The sequence below is a fragment of the Sesamum indicum genome, linkage group LG4, assembly GCF_026168435.1.
Source record: "Sesamum indicum cultivar Baizhima isolate 11 linkage group LG4, ASM2616843v1, whole genome shotgun sequence".
NCBI classification, from domain to species: Eukaryota; Viridiplantae; Streptophyta; class Magnoliopsida; order Lamiales; family Pedaliaceae; genus Sesamum; species Sesamum indicum.
Window position 1 is genome coordinate 14531462 of NC_142660.1, and position 16644 is coordinate 14548105.

At 32.6% G+C, this 16644-nt stretch overlaps 3 protein-coding genes across 3 annotated transcripts; 1 reads left to right on the forward strand and 2 right to left on the reverse strand.

Moving 5' to 3' along the window:
- The first annotated feature begins 3917 nt into the window (after positions 1-3917).
- On the forward strand, positions 3918-5511 carry LOC105160763 (pectinesterase 1-like). The gene is made up of 4 exons (XM_088879913.1): positions 3918-4456; positions 4565-4771; positions 4868-5109; positions 5179-5511. Exons 1-4 carry the CDS (start codon positions 3959-3961, stop codon positions 5342-5344), a joined length of 1113 nt encoding a protein of 370 aa, XP_088736039.1. The 5' UTR covers positions 3918-3958; the 3' UTR covers positions 5345-5511.
- A 1244-nt stretch (positions 5512-6755) lies between these two features.
- Positions 6756-11006, reverse strand: LOC105160764 (uncharacterized protein At1g28695-like). Its single transcript, XM_011078242.3, has 3 exons — positions 10785-11006; positions 10285-10659; positions 6756-7354 (listed from the first exon to the last, which is right to left on the reverse strand). Exons 1-3 carry the CDS (start codon positions 10920-10922, stop codon positions 6851-6853), a joined length of 1017 nt encoding a protein of 338 aa, XP_011076544.1. The 5' UTR covers positions 10923-11006; the 3' UTR covers positions 6756-6850.
- Positions 11007-12933: 1927 nt separating this feature from the next.
- Positions 12934-14810, reverse strand: LOC105160961 (uncharacterized protein At1g28695-like). The gene is made up of 3 exons (XM_011078507.3): positions 14496-14810; positions 13971-14354; positions 12934-13552 (listed from the first exon to the last, which is right to left on the reverse strand). The coding sequence occupies exons 1-3, from the start codon at positions 14637-14639 to the stop codon at positions 13052-13054; spliced, it is 1029 nt and encodes a 342-aa protein (XP_011076809.1). The 5' UTR covers positions 14640-14810; the 3' UTR covers positions 12934-13051.
- Positions 14811-16644: the final 1834 nt, after the last annotated feature.

Here is a 16644-nt window from a genome sequence, read left to right on the forward strand (position 1 = left end):
TCGTTTACCCAATTAAATAAATTTCTATTTTTATCAATATAATATATGTTTATATATGTTATATGATATATTATAGGCATCCTCAAAAGTTTATATTTATTTTCCACGGATGTACTCATATACACAAACTAAAAAAAAGATAACGCAACATCCGGCTGTAAAGAATTTGAAAACGCAAAACTCGACAACAAAACACTATTTTTAATAACTACATAGTCCAAACTCTCGACTTGATGTGTCACGGTCCAAACAGTATACACACACACACACACACAACAAGTTAAGTATAATGAAGTCACACCAACCAATAAATATTTATCATATACTAACAACAGAAGTAAGAACTAACACATACCCACAATCATGTACGAGTCCACGACATGATACCTGATCTTTACATTTACTTTTTGAGGGCCCTGCTTGCCCAAGTTGGAGTGCACCGCTCAATCATCTTTGCCCCCTTTTTCTGATATTAGACAGCATACAACTCATGTGGTACCCCATTATCAATCATTTATCACACAGTACAAAGCTTATGTGGTATGTCACATAATCTTGAAAGGTGATGGTCCATCCACCAATTCTCATCCATTTTTTTGTTTTATTTAATTTTTTCCAAAACTTCTCATTACGTCTTACCTAATTTCTTAATTAATATAATTTGCTGCAAAATATTTTACAAAGCTCTGATTTACTTCGTTTAAACTTTATCAATATTTACCAATTAGTCACTCAATGATATATAAAATTATATGGACATCACACACTATGTGTGGGCCTTTATTTAAATAACCCAGTCCGTTGTGTATGTAGATGGCTTAAACTTGGTTGTCGGGTTGCAAGAACGTTAATTAGTTAAGTTATATATATATATATATATATATTAAAGTAAAAGCGATAAATTATTATTAATTAATGAAAGGTAACTTTTCTTTGGAAAAGAAATGATAGGGTTTTTATTAACATAGAATTGTTTTTAATTATGGCATGCCAATATATGCCTTATGAATACAATTTATTAATGGTTTATAATTAAGTGAATTAATATATGGTTGAAAAATAAATAGAGAAAATGCAAGTAATTCCCTTATGATATCTCAAATGAGCAAATTACTCCCTTACGAAAAAATAAATAGCGATTTAACCCCCTGTAATATTTAAAATACAACAATTTACCTCCCTATATTTTTTAAAATGAAGCAATTATCTCCCAGTATACGGAGATAAATTGCTTCATTTTAAAAAGTATAGGGGGTAAATTATTTATTTATTTTATAAGGGGTTAATGTGCTCATTTTCAATATCACGGAGGGTAAATTGCTATTCATCCAAAAAAAATTGTATTTGTCTAATCTATAAATAAAGATAATAATAATTGAGATGAGAATAATGGTTAAACCTTTTAAATCAGAACATAAACAGACATATATATTCACGTTTTTATTGTTTTAAAAATTGAAAAATGTGACTAAGGAATATCAATAACGACTAAGTTCGCTCTTATTTGGGCAAGATTGACATGGAAAAATTCTTATTTTTGTGTGTTTTCGAGTCAATAAATAAAAAATACTAACATGTCCGTGTCGCTTGCATAACTTTCTTTAGTTATGAACGGTCAACTGACAACATGGATCAATAGTATTAAAAAATGATAACTTCGAAAACTATTTTTCTAAGAAAAAAAAATACAATTTTAGTCCAATTAGTTATGTGTGTCGGTACGTCCCTACGTCCTGTTCCAAGGAACCCCCCTTAAATTAGCCCTCCTCCGAGGAGACACAATAAGTTTGATACGTGCAAAACCTATTTGTAATATATACATGTCTTTTTTATTTAATATTCTTCTGTAGAAAACTAAAGCCTTATACTGGAGTAGGCACAATAGGTACCAATAAGCCTTCCTCCATGGAGGCACCTTCATAAAATACCTAGTTCAGTACTGGCACGAAGTAAGCTCTTCTTTTCTAAGAATACTTATCTTACTAACGTTCTTTTCAACAATTCGAAAAAGGAAAAGAAAAAAGCTCATCCTTCGAACCTCGCTTCAAAAGACGTCTACTCTAATAAGTGTCGAAATCTCCACTTATTAGGGAGAGGGGGGGCTACTGATGTTCATAAAAATAAGCTAGCCCAAGGAAGAAAGGAACGAAAGCACCTGAGAGGCCTAAGTGATCCCCCTACTCAGATCATTATCAAAGATCGCCAAAATATTCAGCCAAAGGGGACAGACAGGTGGCAGCCCTCTTTCCCACATGACACCTTATCAATCTGGTGTTAGCAGCCAACTTGAACCACATTAGCCCTAGGAGGACCTCCCTTGAGGCCAGGACTCTTCACAGGCGAGGGGTCTCCCAAGATATAGAAGTCTGCATAAGCAAGGAGGCACTCCCTCGCAACAAAAACTCTTTGCAAGTGAAGGGTTTCCGTAGACTAAAGGAGATTCTTAGTAATGCACATCCAGTTGCGATAAAGACGACCTACCTCTTATGCCAACCATTCCAACCAACTTCCACAAGAATCTCGGGAGTGAGATACACCCCCACTAGACAGCGGCACTCTCCCTATAAATATAGGTTCCATCCTCCATATAGGGGACACCTTTCTGACTTCTTTGGCGTCTCTCACTTTCTAAACACCCCTCTAACGTCTCTCACTCTCTAAATATTTTTTGAGTAGTCTACAAGCACGTTATCACATATTCTTATGCTTTTCACCGACTTTATTCACCATATTACGATTTTCAATATACTTATTTATGTTTTGGCTTTCTTTCATCTCGAATTCAATACTAACTTGGGCATCGAAATGATAACATCTTTTCTGCAGGTCCCGCTTCAAGATCCATATACACCTTTGGCCCAAGTTTCGAACCACAGTTCATATCCCTTGGGCCTGTGCGACTTTTGAACGCACCAGTCACAATTATAATACATTCCTACAATTAATTACCGTCTAATAAATACAGTCATATAAAGTTGTGTCACGAGGAGTTATTTGCTACATGACCATTAATTTTAAAGAATATTTGTACTTTTTAAAACAAGGAGAGAAAGTATTTATAATTATGAAAGATTTTAAGAGAATGTATTGCAATTTACCTATATGCTAATAGTCGGGGATTAAGGAAATTAAAATATTAATTAGTGGTTTTGGCGAGTGAGTTGTGAGAACATGGTCATCTATATATATATCTATACTATTATAAAAGAAAACTTTTTGTTGTACTAATTTTTGAATATTTAAATTTGCCCTTTAATTTATTTGTTTTCTTAAAAAAATTGATCAAATTAGTAATTTAAATATTTTTTAATATTTTGACATTATGTTTTTTTCTCCCTTAACCACGCGCTACTCCACATTTTTCTCTCACTTTTACTTTTCCACATTTATTATAATTTATTCGGTTTATAATTTTTTTTTCTTATCATCTCACACTAAGATTATTTTTAAATACTTGCAGAATTACGTGAGATGAAAAACTAGTTATTATAAAAGAAAACCTTTTACTGTACCAATTTTACATTACCAAATTTACCTCTAAATTCACTTCTTCCCTTCAAAACAAATTTGGTTAGAATAGTAATTTTAAAATTTTTTATTTATCTCACAAATTTACAATTTTTTTCTTTCACCTCTACTCCATGTTTCTTATAACAAACTTCTCCAGGGTTAATTTTAAGGAATATTTCTCCCGATGTATTATCTTCCAATGCATGTAGAAAGCAAAAAACGCACCAACATAAGTCTATATGTAGTCGTTCCAAGCAGAGGCCCATACGACTCCTACAACGCCTACCGCAGGCTTCACTTCTCTAATTTCCCACTAAAACTCAGCCATTTATGCCCGATTCTTCCCTGTCTTTCGCCCTCTTCATTCTTGTAATAGAATTTGTACATGTATATATAGAGACAGAGCCATCATACGTTTTGCAAGAAAACAACTTATTAATCTAATCAAATGTCGATGCAAAAAGTGTCGTATATTGCCGTGGAGGTGGTCTTCTTGACCGCTCTTCTCGTCCTTCCTATTGCGCTGTCCACCAACGATGAACCTATTCCTGCTGATAAGGCTCAATTAAACAGCTGGTTCGACCGCAACGTCGGCCCCTTAGCTTCCCGGGAAGGCTCTTTGGACCCCGCCGTGGTTGAGGCTGAGAAGAATGTCACGGTGGTCCGAGTCAGAACCGACGGAAGTGGAGATTTCAAGACTGTTACTGATGCCATAAAGAGCGTCCCCCAAGGCAACAAGCATCGCGTGATTATATCCATTGGCCCTGGAAACTACACAGAAAAAGTAAAGATCGACAGGTACACGCATTTCATCACATTGTACGGAGACCCGAACAACATGCCGGTTATGCTGTTTGATGGCACGGCTGCGCAGTTCGGGACCCTGGAGAGTGCCACCCTGACTGTGGAGTCCGACTATTTCAGTGCTGTCAATTTGAAAATCGTGGTTTGTGTCTAATTAAACGCCTTTCTTAGCGTTACTTGTTGGTTCCTGAAACCATGCATGTTTGATGATTTGTTTGGTCATTATTCATACAATGTTGGTTCTTGTTAGAATTCTGCACCGAGGCCTGATGGAAAGAGAGTGGGGGCTCAGGCGGTGGCGATGAAAATTGCAGGAGAATATGCGTCTTTCTACAACTGCAGAATGTATGGATTTCAAGACACCCTTTGCGATGACAGGGGCAAACATTTGTTCAAAGATTGCTATGTTGAGGGCACCGTCGACTTCATCTTTGGCAGTGGACAATCCCTCTATTTGGTAAAATTCAATTAGCAGTTCTTGATTGAAAATATTCATATACCGACAGTACCTACGTATTATATGATCTTATACTTGTGTATTTTTCGGACGTAGAATTCGGAGATACATGTGATTCCAGGCGATCCAGTGTCGTTCATTGCAGCGCACTCGAGGTCGAAGCACAACGAGGCAAACGGGTATGTTTTTGTACATTGCAGGGTGACGGGCACCAACGGGACAGCGTACCTGGCCAGGTCCTGGTTCCCCTACGGTCGGGTCATCTTTGCCTACTCTCAATTGAGCGACGCTGTAAATCCTCAAGGATGGTCTAATAATGGTCAAAACCATACCGACAGGTCAGCCATTCATGCAAATGTTGTCTTTCTCTAATAATCGCTTAATTTCATTAATTTTTGTATGTACAGTACTGTATATTTTGGAGAATACCACAATGAGGGGCCAGGTTCCGATCTTAGCAAGAGGGCGGCATATGGTAAGCAGCTGAGTGATGCAGAGGTTAAGTCGTTCATTAGCATTGCTTATATTGAGGGGTCTAAGTGGTTGCTTCCTCCCGCCACACCTCAAGTATAACTGAGTCTTGCCGACTCAAGCAGCAGATCAAGCTCAGTTTTTGCCTCAGGAATAGGATGTTTTTTATATTAGTATTATCATTCATGACGCTTTTTTTTTTTTTATAAGCGTTTCTATAAGTGACTCTATGTAGTACTGTCTAGCTACGGCATCATACTTAATTACCACTAATTAGTATATCATTTCATTAATATTGTATATTTTACAAGAAATTTTCGTTTACCCAATGAAATAAATTTCTATTTTTATCAATATAATATATGTTTATATATGTTATAAGATATATTATAGGCATCCTCAAAAGTTTATATTTATTTTCCACAGATGTACTCATATACACAAACTAAAAAGAAGATAACGCAACATCCGGCTGTAAAGAATTTGAAAACGCAAAACCCGACAACAAAACAGTATATTTAAAAACTCCATAGTCCAAACTCTCAACTTCATGTGTCACGGTCCAAACAGTATACACACACACACACAACAACAAGTTAAGTATAATGAAGTCACACCAACCAACAAATATTTATCATATACTAACAACAGAAGTAAGAACTAACACATACCCACAATCATGTACGAGTCCACGACATGATACCTGATCTTTTCATTTACTTTTTGAGGGCCCTGCTTGCCCAAGTTGGAGTGCACCACTCAATTATCTTTGCCGGCTATCATTACCATCTCAATCCTAATATCTCATTTCTTTTCCTTTTTTCTGATATTACACAACACACAATTCGTGTCGTACCCCATTATCAATCATATCACACACTACACAGCTTGTGTGATATAGCACATAATCTTGAAAGGTGATGGCCCACCCATCAATTCTTATCCTTTTTTTTGTTTTATTTAATTTTTTTCAAAACTACCTATTACGTCTTACCTAATTTCTTAATTAATATAATTTGCTCCCAAATTTTGTACAAAGCTCTAATTTACTTTGTTCAAATTTTAATATATTGCAATTTCAACCTGTAATTATTTATGATTAAATTTATATTTTATCAATGTTTACCAATTAATTACTCAATTATATATAAAATTCTGTGGACATCACACACTATGTGTGGGCCTTTATTTAAATAGTCCAGTCCGTTGTGTATGTAGATGGCTTAAACTTGGTTGACGGGTTGCAAGAACATTAATTAGTTGAGTTACATATATATATTTGTATGTATATATATATATTTAAAGTAAGAGCGATAAATTATTATTAATTAATGATAGGTAACTTTTCTTTGGGAAAGAAATGATGGAGTTTTTATTAAAATAGAATTGTTTTAATTATGGCATGCCAATATATGCTATATGAAAATAATTTATTAATGGTTTATAATTAAGTAAATTAATAGATGGTTGAAAAATAAATAGGAAATATCAATCTCTAAATTATTAATTGGACTAAAATTATAATTTTTTGTTATTTAAACCATTGAACATGAGTTCTGAACGAAAAATGTAATTCTCCCCAATTAAATTACTAATATTTTGCAATAATTAATTCCTCCATGAATTCCAACAAGCTCTATGAAGCGACCACCTAAACGTGGAGGTTGCATTGGCAGAAGCGAGCCTCTTGTACCTTTTCCAATTACGCGCCACCATGGTCAAGTCGGCCAACTTGGCGGCCATGCCGCGGCAGCAGTTGGCGTGGACGGTGGCGACGACCGTGACGTCGCGGCTGTCCTGGCAGAACCCGCTGAAATAGAGAGTATCCAAGAACTTGACTTTGAGCCCCAGCTGTCTGAAAAAGCCTTGGCGCATCAGCTTCTCCAGAACATCCTGCTCCTTCAGCCCGGTGGAGTTGTCCTTGTTGGCGTACCAGGCGTCGAACAGGGCTCGGGTCTTGTTGTTGGATCGGATCATGTAGAACCCGGTGTTGATACGATGGGATTCGGACCATGGATTGCCCCGGAACCTGTCCGTGCTGATTTGTAGGTCTAGGGGTTGTTTTGTGGTTAAGTATGGGAATGGATCTCTTAACCATAATACATCAATGTCCTGTCGTAAAACAAAAATAGAACTAACACTAAGGTATTGTACAAAATCTTTAATTAAATAAAATATAGAGTTAATTATATTTATACTTTTTCTAAAAATATAAAATTATACTTTCTCCCGAAAAATTTTGAAATTATACTTATACCCCATCCAAAATTCCCTGTTTATATCTCACTCCCTTTTGTTAGGATTTAGACAAAAAAAATATTAATATTAGCAAAAAAAATTTGCTTAAATTTGTAATTCCATCCCTCATTTAACGTTTTTATATAATAATTTTGTACTTATAAAGAAAAAAATATAATAATATTAACCTCATTCCATATATATAAATATATATTATGTTTATCCCTTTATAAGTATAAAAATATATATAAAAATATTTAAGAGGCTCAAAATAAAAAATTTATGTCAATCTTTTTATTTATATTAGTATTTTTCGTCCAAACCCTAATGGAAGGAGGTCAGGTATAAAGCGAAATTTTTTTTAAAGGGATGATGAGTGTAAGTTCAAAACTTTTTTTTTTTTTTGAGAAAATATAATATAAATATTTTTAAACTAAACCTAAGTGTAATTAACCCTAAAATATATATCATATTGATTTTGTACACATGACATTATATATTAAATAAAAAATAGATGAAATAATATATAGGATTCAGACAAAGAGAAAATCTTATTTGCTTGTGAAAACAAATTACCCGGTTAGAACATGACTCGAGTATATATATTTTATAGGGAAAATCTCATTTTCCGGGCCATAATGTAGGCTTGGTATTTTTTCAATTTTATTGTTTAGGAGATTATAAAAAAATAATCCTACAATTTACAAAAGAATCTTATTTTCATCAGTCTTCTATAAACATGTATTAGGAAGATTGATGGAGAAAAGAAAATTACGTGCCTGTCACAATGCCGTTATCTTTTTAAAACAAAGGGAAACTGCCATCTGGTCTATACGTGATTTTTTTGTCAATTTCGTACAGAAGTTGATAGGAATTTAAGTGATAATTTCTTAAAAATTATGGGAGTATTTTTTAGAGTTTCACAAACAATACGATTAGTGCAAAGTCTAAATTATGGGATGAAAAATATTATTTTTCTATTTTTACATTAAATATAAGATTTGTAAAGGAAAAATTACACTTTTCATCCCATAGGATAGGAGATACAATATTTTTAATTACCTGCTTTATAGAATTTTTGAAATAGTCCCATAATTAGAAAAGCTTGACATAATTAGTCCTCTGCGCTACGAAAATTTTAAAATGATCTCAAAATTGAGAATACTAAACGCGTTTAGTCATATATCCAAGTTTCAGTGAAAAATAGACAGGCAGAACACGCACAATGCGTGTGTCCATTAGCTCGGCTTATCAGACAATTGATGGATGTGTACATAGCACATGTCCTTGCCGTTTACTTTTTTAAGAAAACTTGGACACGAGGCTAAATTTGTCAAGTTTTTTTAATTTGAAACTATTTTAAAATTTTTATAAAACAAATAAGAAATATGACAAGTTTTTTAATTTGGACCATTTTAAAAATTTCGTAAAGAAAATGACTCAACCCCTATCTTATGGAGCTAAAAGTATAATTTTGCATATTTGTCTACAAAACCCCAAATTTACCTCGCCATGTTAAAAATAAAAAAGAAAAATTATATATGGTATAAAAATCAAATGGTCAAACAATTCTTTAATCCAGTAATACATTTTTCACAATTAAATTATTTTATAATTAATAGAATAATTACTTTGAGATCCATGGACAATTATTAAGATATCCATGTTTATAATAATGTCCTGTCGTATGCACGTCGAGGTTATTAATAATATTAATATCGGACTACGTACTATCCTATCATGCAATACAACTAATTAGTATTTTGATTATTTAGAAAAATCATGCAACCACGTTATAATATTAATTTTTATGTAAGTCATGTCTCCCTGATTTATTGGATCTCTAATTATGTAATAATAAGATATCATGATCCTCACACGTACGTGGTTATATATAGTCCATTTTCAAAAAATTTAACTTCAAATTAGGCACTAATTAATTTATTATTTTCTCTATAAATATTAATATGAAAATGAGGGCTCTCTAGCTAGCTCCTAATTAATATTGATCAATCAACTCCACTATTCCAAAATTGATTTTTAAGATAAATAATAATATTGATCAATCAACTCCACTATTCCAAAATTGATTTTTAAGATAAATAATAATATTGATATTTTGTGATATTAGATTTAATTACATAAATACTTTTTATATTTATACAAAATTATAAGTATAATTTTTGTATTTGAAGTTATAATTACAAATACGCTTCTTGTTCAGTCCCTCAAAAGGTGTATCTATAATTTTATAATTACTATATGATGCGTATTTATAGGTAAATTGTCACTAATTAATTAGTTAATTATGTGATTAAATTGAGTGATAATAATTGTTCTCTTTTATCACTTAAAGTTCTTAACGATAACAAAATTAAAAAATATCGCTAATGATAGTTAATTAACGATAAAAAATTATGCATAAAATTATTACTATACAAATAATTGATATTGATTAACATGTATATGTATGTAGTTATTATGATCAAGTTCTTTATATATTACACGTTACTAATTATCAATAGTTACAATTAAATAAAACTTTTGTTACTAATAAAATTTTATAAACTGTTGTCGGATGAAATTTTGATCATTTAAGATTAATTATTATGGATGATACTAATCTTTCAAGTACTTATTTTGTCATTAAGATTATTTTTTTATAGTCATCATATAAAATTGAATATCTTCAACTAATTAATACATACATAAATACATGATAACAAGTGAAAATTTATTCACTTTCCCGGAAAGTCAATTAGAAGTCGCATTCAAGAGTCAAAGCAGTAAGCGGAAAACGTTACCGTGAAAATGAAGTTGTAACCTCGGTAGATCACATCCCGTAAGAAAAGCGTTCTTCTCCACATCATCTTGATGAAATCCTCCGACATATAGACCTTTTCCCCGACAAAATCCACACCGTCCGTCTCCAGCTTGTAGCAATGGAGGCCCAGAAATCTGCACCTGTCGTACGAAGTCCCATCGACGGCCACAATCAGGAGGTGGTTGATCAACCCCTCGGTGCCCTCCCCCGCCCTAAAACCCTCCAGAAACAAGTCCAGCATCGTCGGCTTATCGCCGTCTACGTACGCCTTGTTTGCTACGGCGATTATTACAGTCCTGTCCGATGTGGAAGCTGCTGCTAACGCCTCGTCGAGCTCGTCCCCGGTTACGTTGTTCTGAAATGATCAAACGGAAATAAGTAGATGGAAAATTTTTCGTGGGATAATAATAATTCTCCTGTCTGACAGTTTTAACTGTTAAAACCCCGAATTTTGGGTTGTCTGGAAATGAATGAACTTACTGTTTTCGGAAGAGGAAAGTGATCATGGGAATTGAAGAAACGCTGGTTCTTGGTAATGTCTAGGGTGAAAATATAAACAATGGAGATGATCACAAGCACGTATATGGCGAATTTGAAGCGGGTTTTTGCCTGAGCCATGTTCTAACCTCCGGCGACGTAGAACATATATATATATAGAGAGAGAGAGAGAGAGAGTTGAGCTATTGTAATTTGTGCTATATATATATATAGATATAGATATGGATTAATAATGTCGAGGTTATGGGGTTTCTTTACTTGTCTTCCTACGGATGGGGCTATATTCATAAAGATAAGGGGTGTGTTTAGATGAAAATACAACTTTACCATTATTAAAGGATATATACATTACTGCTAAATTACAACCGATTTATTTTAAATTTATTATAATTATAAATACTTGAAAAATTATAAATATTCTTTTAAAATCAATGATTGTTTAATAAATATCCTCATAAAATGAGCTGTCATCAAAGAATATTTATTAAACGATCGTTAATTTTAAGAGATGTTTACAATTTTTAAAACAATGAATAGAAGTATTTGTAGTCATCTAATAGTGGTGGATTAAGGAAATTTAAATATTAATTAGTGCTAGGGGCGAGTGAGTTGTGAGAACATGGTCATATATATATATATGAAAAAAAAATTAATTCATTAATTTGACTCTCGTTCAATTTTAGGCCACTAATTAGAATTATAATTATTACATTTTATACACTATATTCTAAAGTACTTCAAGTTGCTACTGCGTCGGATGAATCTTTCAATTTTCGTCAGAATTGCTTCAATTTGGAGATTTTTTATTCCACGTGGCACTAAAGTCTGACGTGGCAGATGAGTTGAATTTATTTTCTTAAGTAATTATATTTTTTAGTCCAGTAATTTTGTTCATGATTTAATTTGTACCATGTGGCACTAAAGAATGAATTGTCACTTGAAGTGAATATATTTTTATCTTTCCTTTCCGATATAAGCACTTACATAAAAAAAAGGGAGGGTCAAATTGCATAAGAACAAGCTCTGAATTTATATTTTATACTAGCTTTCGTGACACATCGTTTATACATACATAAAATAAATAATCTTTCATATTTTAAAATATATTATAAATTAGAATAAAATGTATAACTCAATACACCAATTTAAAAAAGAATAAATCATCGATAAAAAACATTAATACATAAAATTATAAATAATTATTTTATAAATACTTATAGATCATAAAGTATTCTAGATAATAATTTTTTTTGTTATTTTATAAATAATTATAGATTATATAGATAAAAAAATACATAAAATCATAGGTAAATATAAATTATTTTATTTTATTAAGATAATTATTTTATTTAATTATAAAACTATAGATAAAAAAGCACATAAAATTTTAAATTATAGAAAATACATAAACTTATAGGTGATTATAAATACTTATAGATTATAAAAATAAAATTCTTTTTTATATCATATAATACATAAAATTATAAAATTAAAATTATTATTTTATAAATAATTATGACAAAGAAAATTATTATTTTATATAATATAAATTTAATTTTAAAAAAAAACCCTCCACACCCTAAACCCTCACCCTCGCCCCCCTACCCCCCACCCCCAAAATTTTCCCTTAGTATATTTCTATGAACAAGAGAACACGTGCCTTCAACGTGATGTTGGTTTCCCTTCGATGACAAGCCTTACATGGGATGAGAAGGTGAATTGGCAGGGAGATGTGTTTTTTTTAAACACGGCATCCTTGTCACGTAAGCAACAATTTAAGAAAAAATTCCACATAAATTAAGTCGTCAGATTTTAGAGAATCCCCATTTTTTGTGGTCACGTGTGCACGTGAAAATGTACAAGAATAGTTTGACCAAAAAATATTTATTTGACTATCAATAAGTTAGAGATAAATTAATTGGGGGTAAAAATAAAAATTTTTCATTCAAGTTTTTTATTAATATATGTAAATTTGATAAATTTTGACTAACAAAAAGTCTATTTTTGGTAGAAACAAACGTCATACATACTAAATATAATTCATCAAATAACAGAGAATTTAAATATAATTATACCAAAATTTAAGAGATGATAGTTTAATTATCCCAAAAAATTATGGTAGTCCCTAAAATTGAGATACAGTTAATGTTAAAAATTACAGGTATTTATAATATATTTGTGTATCATCAAAAAAATTGTATTTAAACTGAAATTCAAACTTGAGCAAATTCCAGGCAATTATAAATTAATTAATCCTTCCAGGATTTCCTACAAGCTGTATGACTCGTCCACCGGAACGTCGCCGTTACGTTGGGAGGAAATCTCTTGGCCCTCCTGAAATCATGAATCACTCGGGTCAAATCCGCCAGCTTGGCGGAGATACTACGGCAGCAGTTGGCGTGGACGGTGGCGACCGCTGTGACATTGCGGCTGTCCTGGCAGAAGCCGCTGAAGTAGAGTGTGTCGAGGAACCTGACAGTGAGGCCCAGTTGTCTGAACAATCCCCGTCGCATCAAATCAAACAAGACATCCTGCTCTTTTTGTCCCGGGGTGATGTCTTTGAGGGCGTACCACTTGTCGAAAAGGGCTATGGTCTTGTTGTTGGATTGGATCATGTAGAATCCTGTGTTTATGTGGTTGGATTCCGACCACTCTTTGCCGTTGAACTTGTCGGTGCTGATTTGGAGGTCCGGGGTTTTCTTTCTGCTCAGATATGGGAATGGATTCCTCAACCATAGTACATCAGTGTCCTGTCAAACAGATTAGTTACAATCATGTCAAATTATTTCAATTTTATGACAATTCCGAAAATCCCGTAAAGTAAAAACTAAAAATATTGAACTCCTACCGTGGGATTAAAAACATAAATTCATCTACGTAATATAATTTTCCACAGTCGAGGTGCACGCAACTAATATTGCATAAATGTCTAATAATAAATTTTTTAAATATATTTTGATAATTCTAAATTCAAGAATTTCAAATACTTCACCTCTAAATCTGAACTAATAAATTTGAAATCATTTTTACAAATTCTTTATTCAAATTCAAATCTGTAAGTCCAAATAAAGTCTAAACTATTGACCCATGCACAGATAACAACATAGACAAGAAAATAGTCATGTAATTAAAGAAAATATTTGTGACAATACTGCTTTAAAAACTTACTGTGAAAATGAAGTTGTAACCTCGTCTGAGCACATCACCAAGGAAAAGTGTTCTCCTCCACATCATCTTGATGAAATCAGCCGACATATAAACCTTTTCTCCCATGAAATCTACTCCTTCTGTCTCCAGCTTGTAGCAATGAAGCCTAAGAAATCTGCACCTTTCATAAGAAGTCTGATCCATGGCCACAATCAAGAGTTGATTGGTTAATTCCCTGATGCCTTCCCCTAGCCAAAAACCATCCAAGAACAGATCCAACATCGGCTTATCACCTTCTACGTACGCTTTGTTTATGATGGCAATTATTACAGTCTTGTCTGTGGTCGAGACTGCCGCTGCCGCTAATGACTCTTCAAGCTCATCTCTACGGACAGGCATGTTGATCTACAGAAACATACACAAAACATCAAGTATCAAACCATAAAACAACATTCAAAGTTAAGAAAACCCTAGGTAGATAGATCAAGAAAATAACTGCGCTTTGAACTTTTAGATGACACGATCATTGAATGCTGGATTACTTACGGCTCTAGAAGGAGGCAACTTATGGGCCTTGGGCAACCTGAACAAAGAGGCATTGCGGCTGAAATCCGACATCAAAACAACTGAGATTCCGAAGATTAACAGCAAGTATACAGCACAATCAACGCGAGTCTTCTGCATATCCATATAATCAATTTATCCCTTGTGTGGTAGAATTTTGGCATGCTTTTTCGTGGGGTTTTTCTTCTTTATATGTATATCGCTGTCCTGATTACATGAGTCGCAGAGTTTAGGTAGGAGAATGAAGATGATGTGAAGTGGAGTTCTTGTTCGGATAGACTAATGAGAAGAGTTCTCTCCCTGTCTGGCTGCTGCGGAGGGATTCGAGAACTGTGTCTCTGAATTAGATTTCCCTTTAAATTACGTAAATAGTAGCGCAGATTTGTTGGATTCTGAGAGGAGGAGAATCCGGGAGCATCGCGTTTCAATGGGATTTTGTGATCATTAATGATGATGGAGTGGTCAAGACTTAAGATATATACTGTTGTTTAATTAGCTTTACATTGATGACTTGGAAATAAGGATATGCTGGCATGACACAATCCCTGTGCCTGCAAAAATATTTAAAAAGTATAAATATTAAATATTGTTAAAATTCTTGGTGTATGTATTTATTTGGATAGAAATTGTATTTTTCGTTCACACAAAATTCTCATTTTGATCCTGTAAGTTAAAGAAACTCATTTTTTATCTTCTAGTAGCTTCTCGTTAGTTATTTGACAAAAAATATGATGTGCATGGACTCGAGGATAACAGGCCTTACGGCCTCGTACTTAGCACTTGGTCTTTTCTATTAAATAGTCAATGGAAGGCTGCCAAAATATCAAGAGTGGAGGTGAAAAAAAATAAGAGAAAAGAATAATATGAAAAGGATTGACAAAAAAATAAATAATTTTGAAAAAAAATAAAATAAAATTTAGCTAAAAATAAATTATTATTTTAAAATGTAAATTTTTTGCCATTTGGATATAGTGAGAATAAAGTTTGGAAGCTAGCAAGTGCAATGGAAAAAAAGCTGAAAATGTCATATCAAAGACACCAAAGAGGTACTAACTAGTATAGATAACTAGTGGGTATGTGCATAATTCTTTTAAAGATTATTTGAAATAATATATTTATACAAATTGTATTATTTAATTTAATTGAGTAAAAAAGTACATAATATAAGATAATATATAAGTTAATACGAATAGTTTGATTTATAAAATCATTGACACAAAAAAGATCAAAAAGTAGGGAAGAAAAAACAACCTAAAATAGTTATAAAAAATTATAATAAATGGAGAAATTAAAAATAATTAATTAATTTAACATTTTAAAAATAAATAACAAATCAAAATTGAGTAGGATACCAAAAAGCCTCTCTCCAATAATATATAGCATTAATTAGATAGACATCTCTAGAGTTTTGATATATTATGACTTAACCCCTTAATTAACATATTAATCTTCTATTAGATATAATATATATATATATATGTATATCCCTTTTTTTTCAAACAATAAAGTACACAAAATTGTTACACATGTATAGTGACGACCTAATGGTAACAAATAAGGCTTAAAGGCAATTTTCGTCTCTTAATTTTAGGCCATTCTCGTTTTAATCCCCTAAATTACTAGGGTTCTATTTTAATCCCGTAAAACTAAAAAAATCTCAATTTTGGTATAAATTAGGTCGAAAAGTTGAGTCATTCGTTGAAAAAAAGTCACATGCCGGGCATGTGACATTTTAAATTGGGACTTGCATTGTGATTGGCTGAAAAAGATGATGTGGTAAAGACATGGCCTGAAGTTAGGGGACTAAAACGAGAATGGCCTAAAGTTAGGGGACGAAAATTGCCTTTTAGCCTTTTATTTTTAGCCAATCACAATGCAAGCCCCAATTGAAAAAGTCACATGCCTTTTTTCCGGCGAGTGACTCAACTTTCTGACCAAATTTGCACCAAAATTGAGATTTTTTCAGTTTTACGGGACCAAATTGGAACCCTAATAACTTAGGAGATTAAAACGAGAATGGCCTGAAGTTGGGGGATGAAAATTGACTTTAAGCCTAACAAATAATTAATAGTTGTGACTAGCAATATTGTGTTGTTACTAATTAGTTGTCTATATATAGAGGTGTCACTAT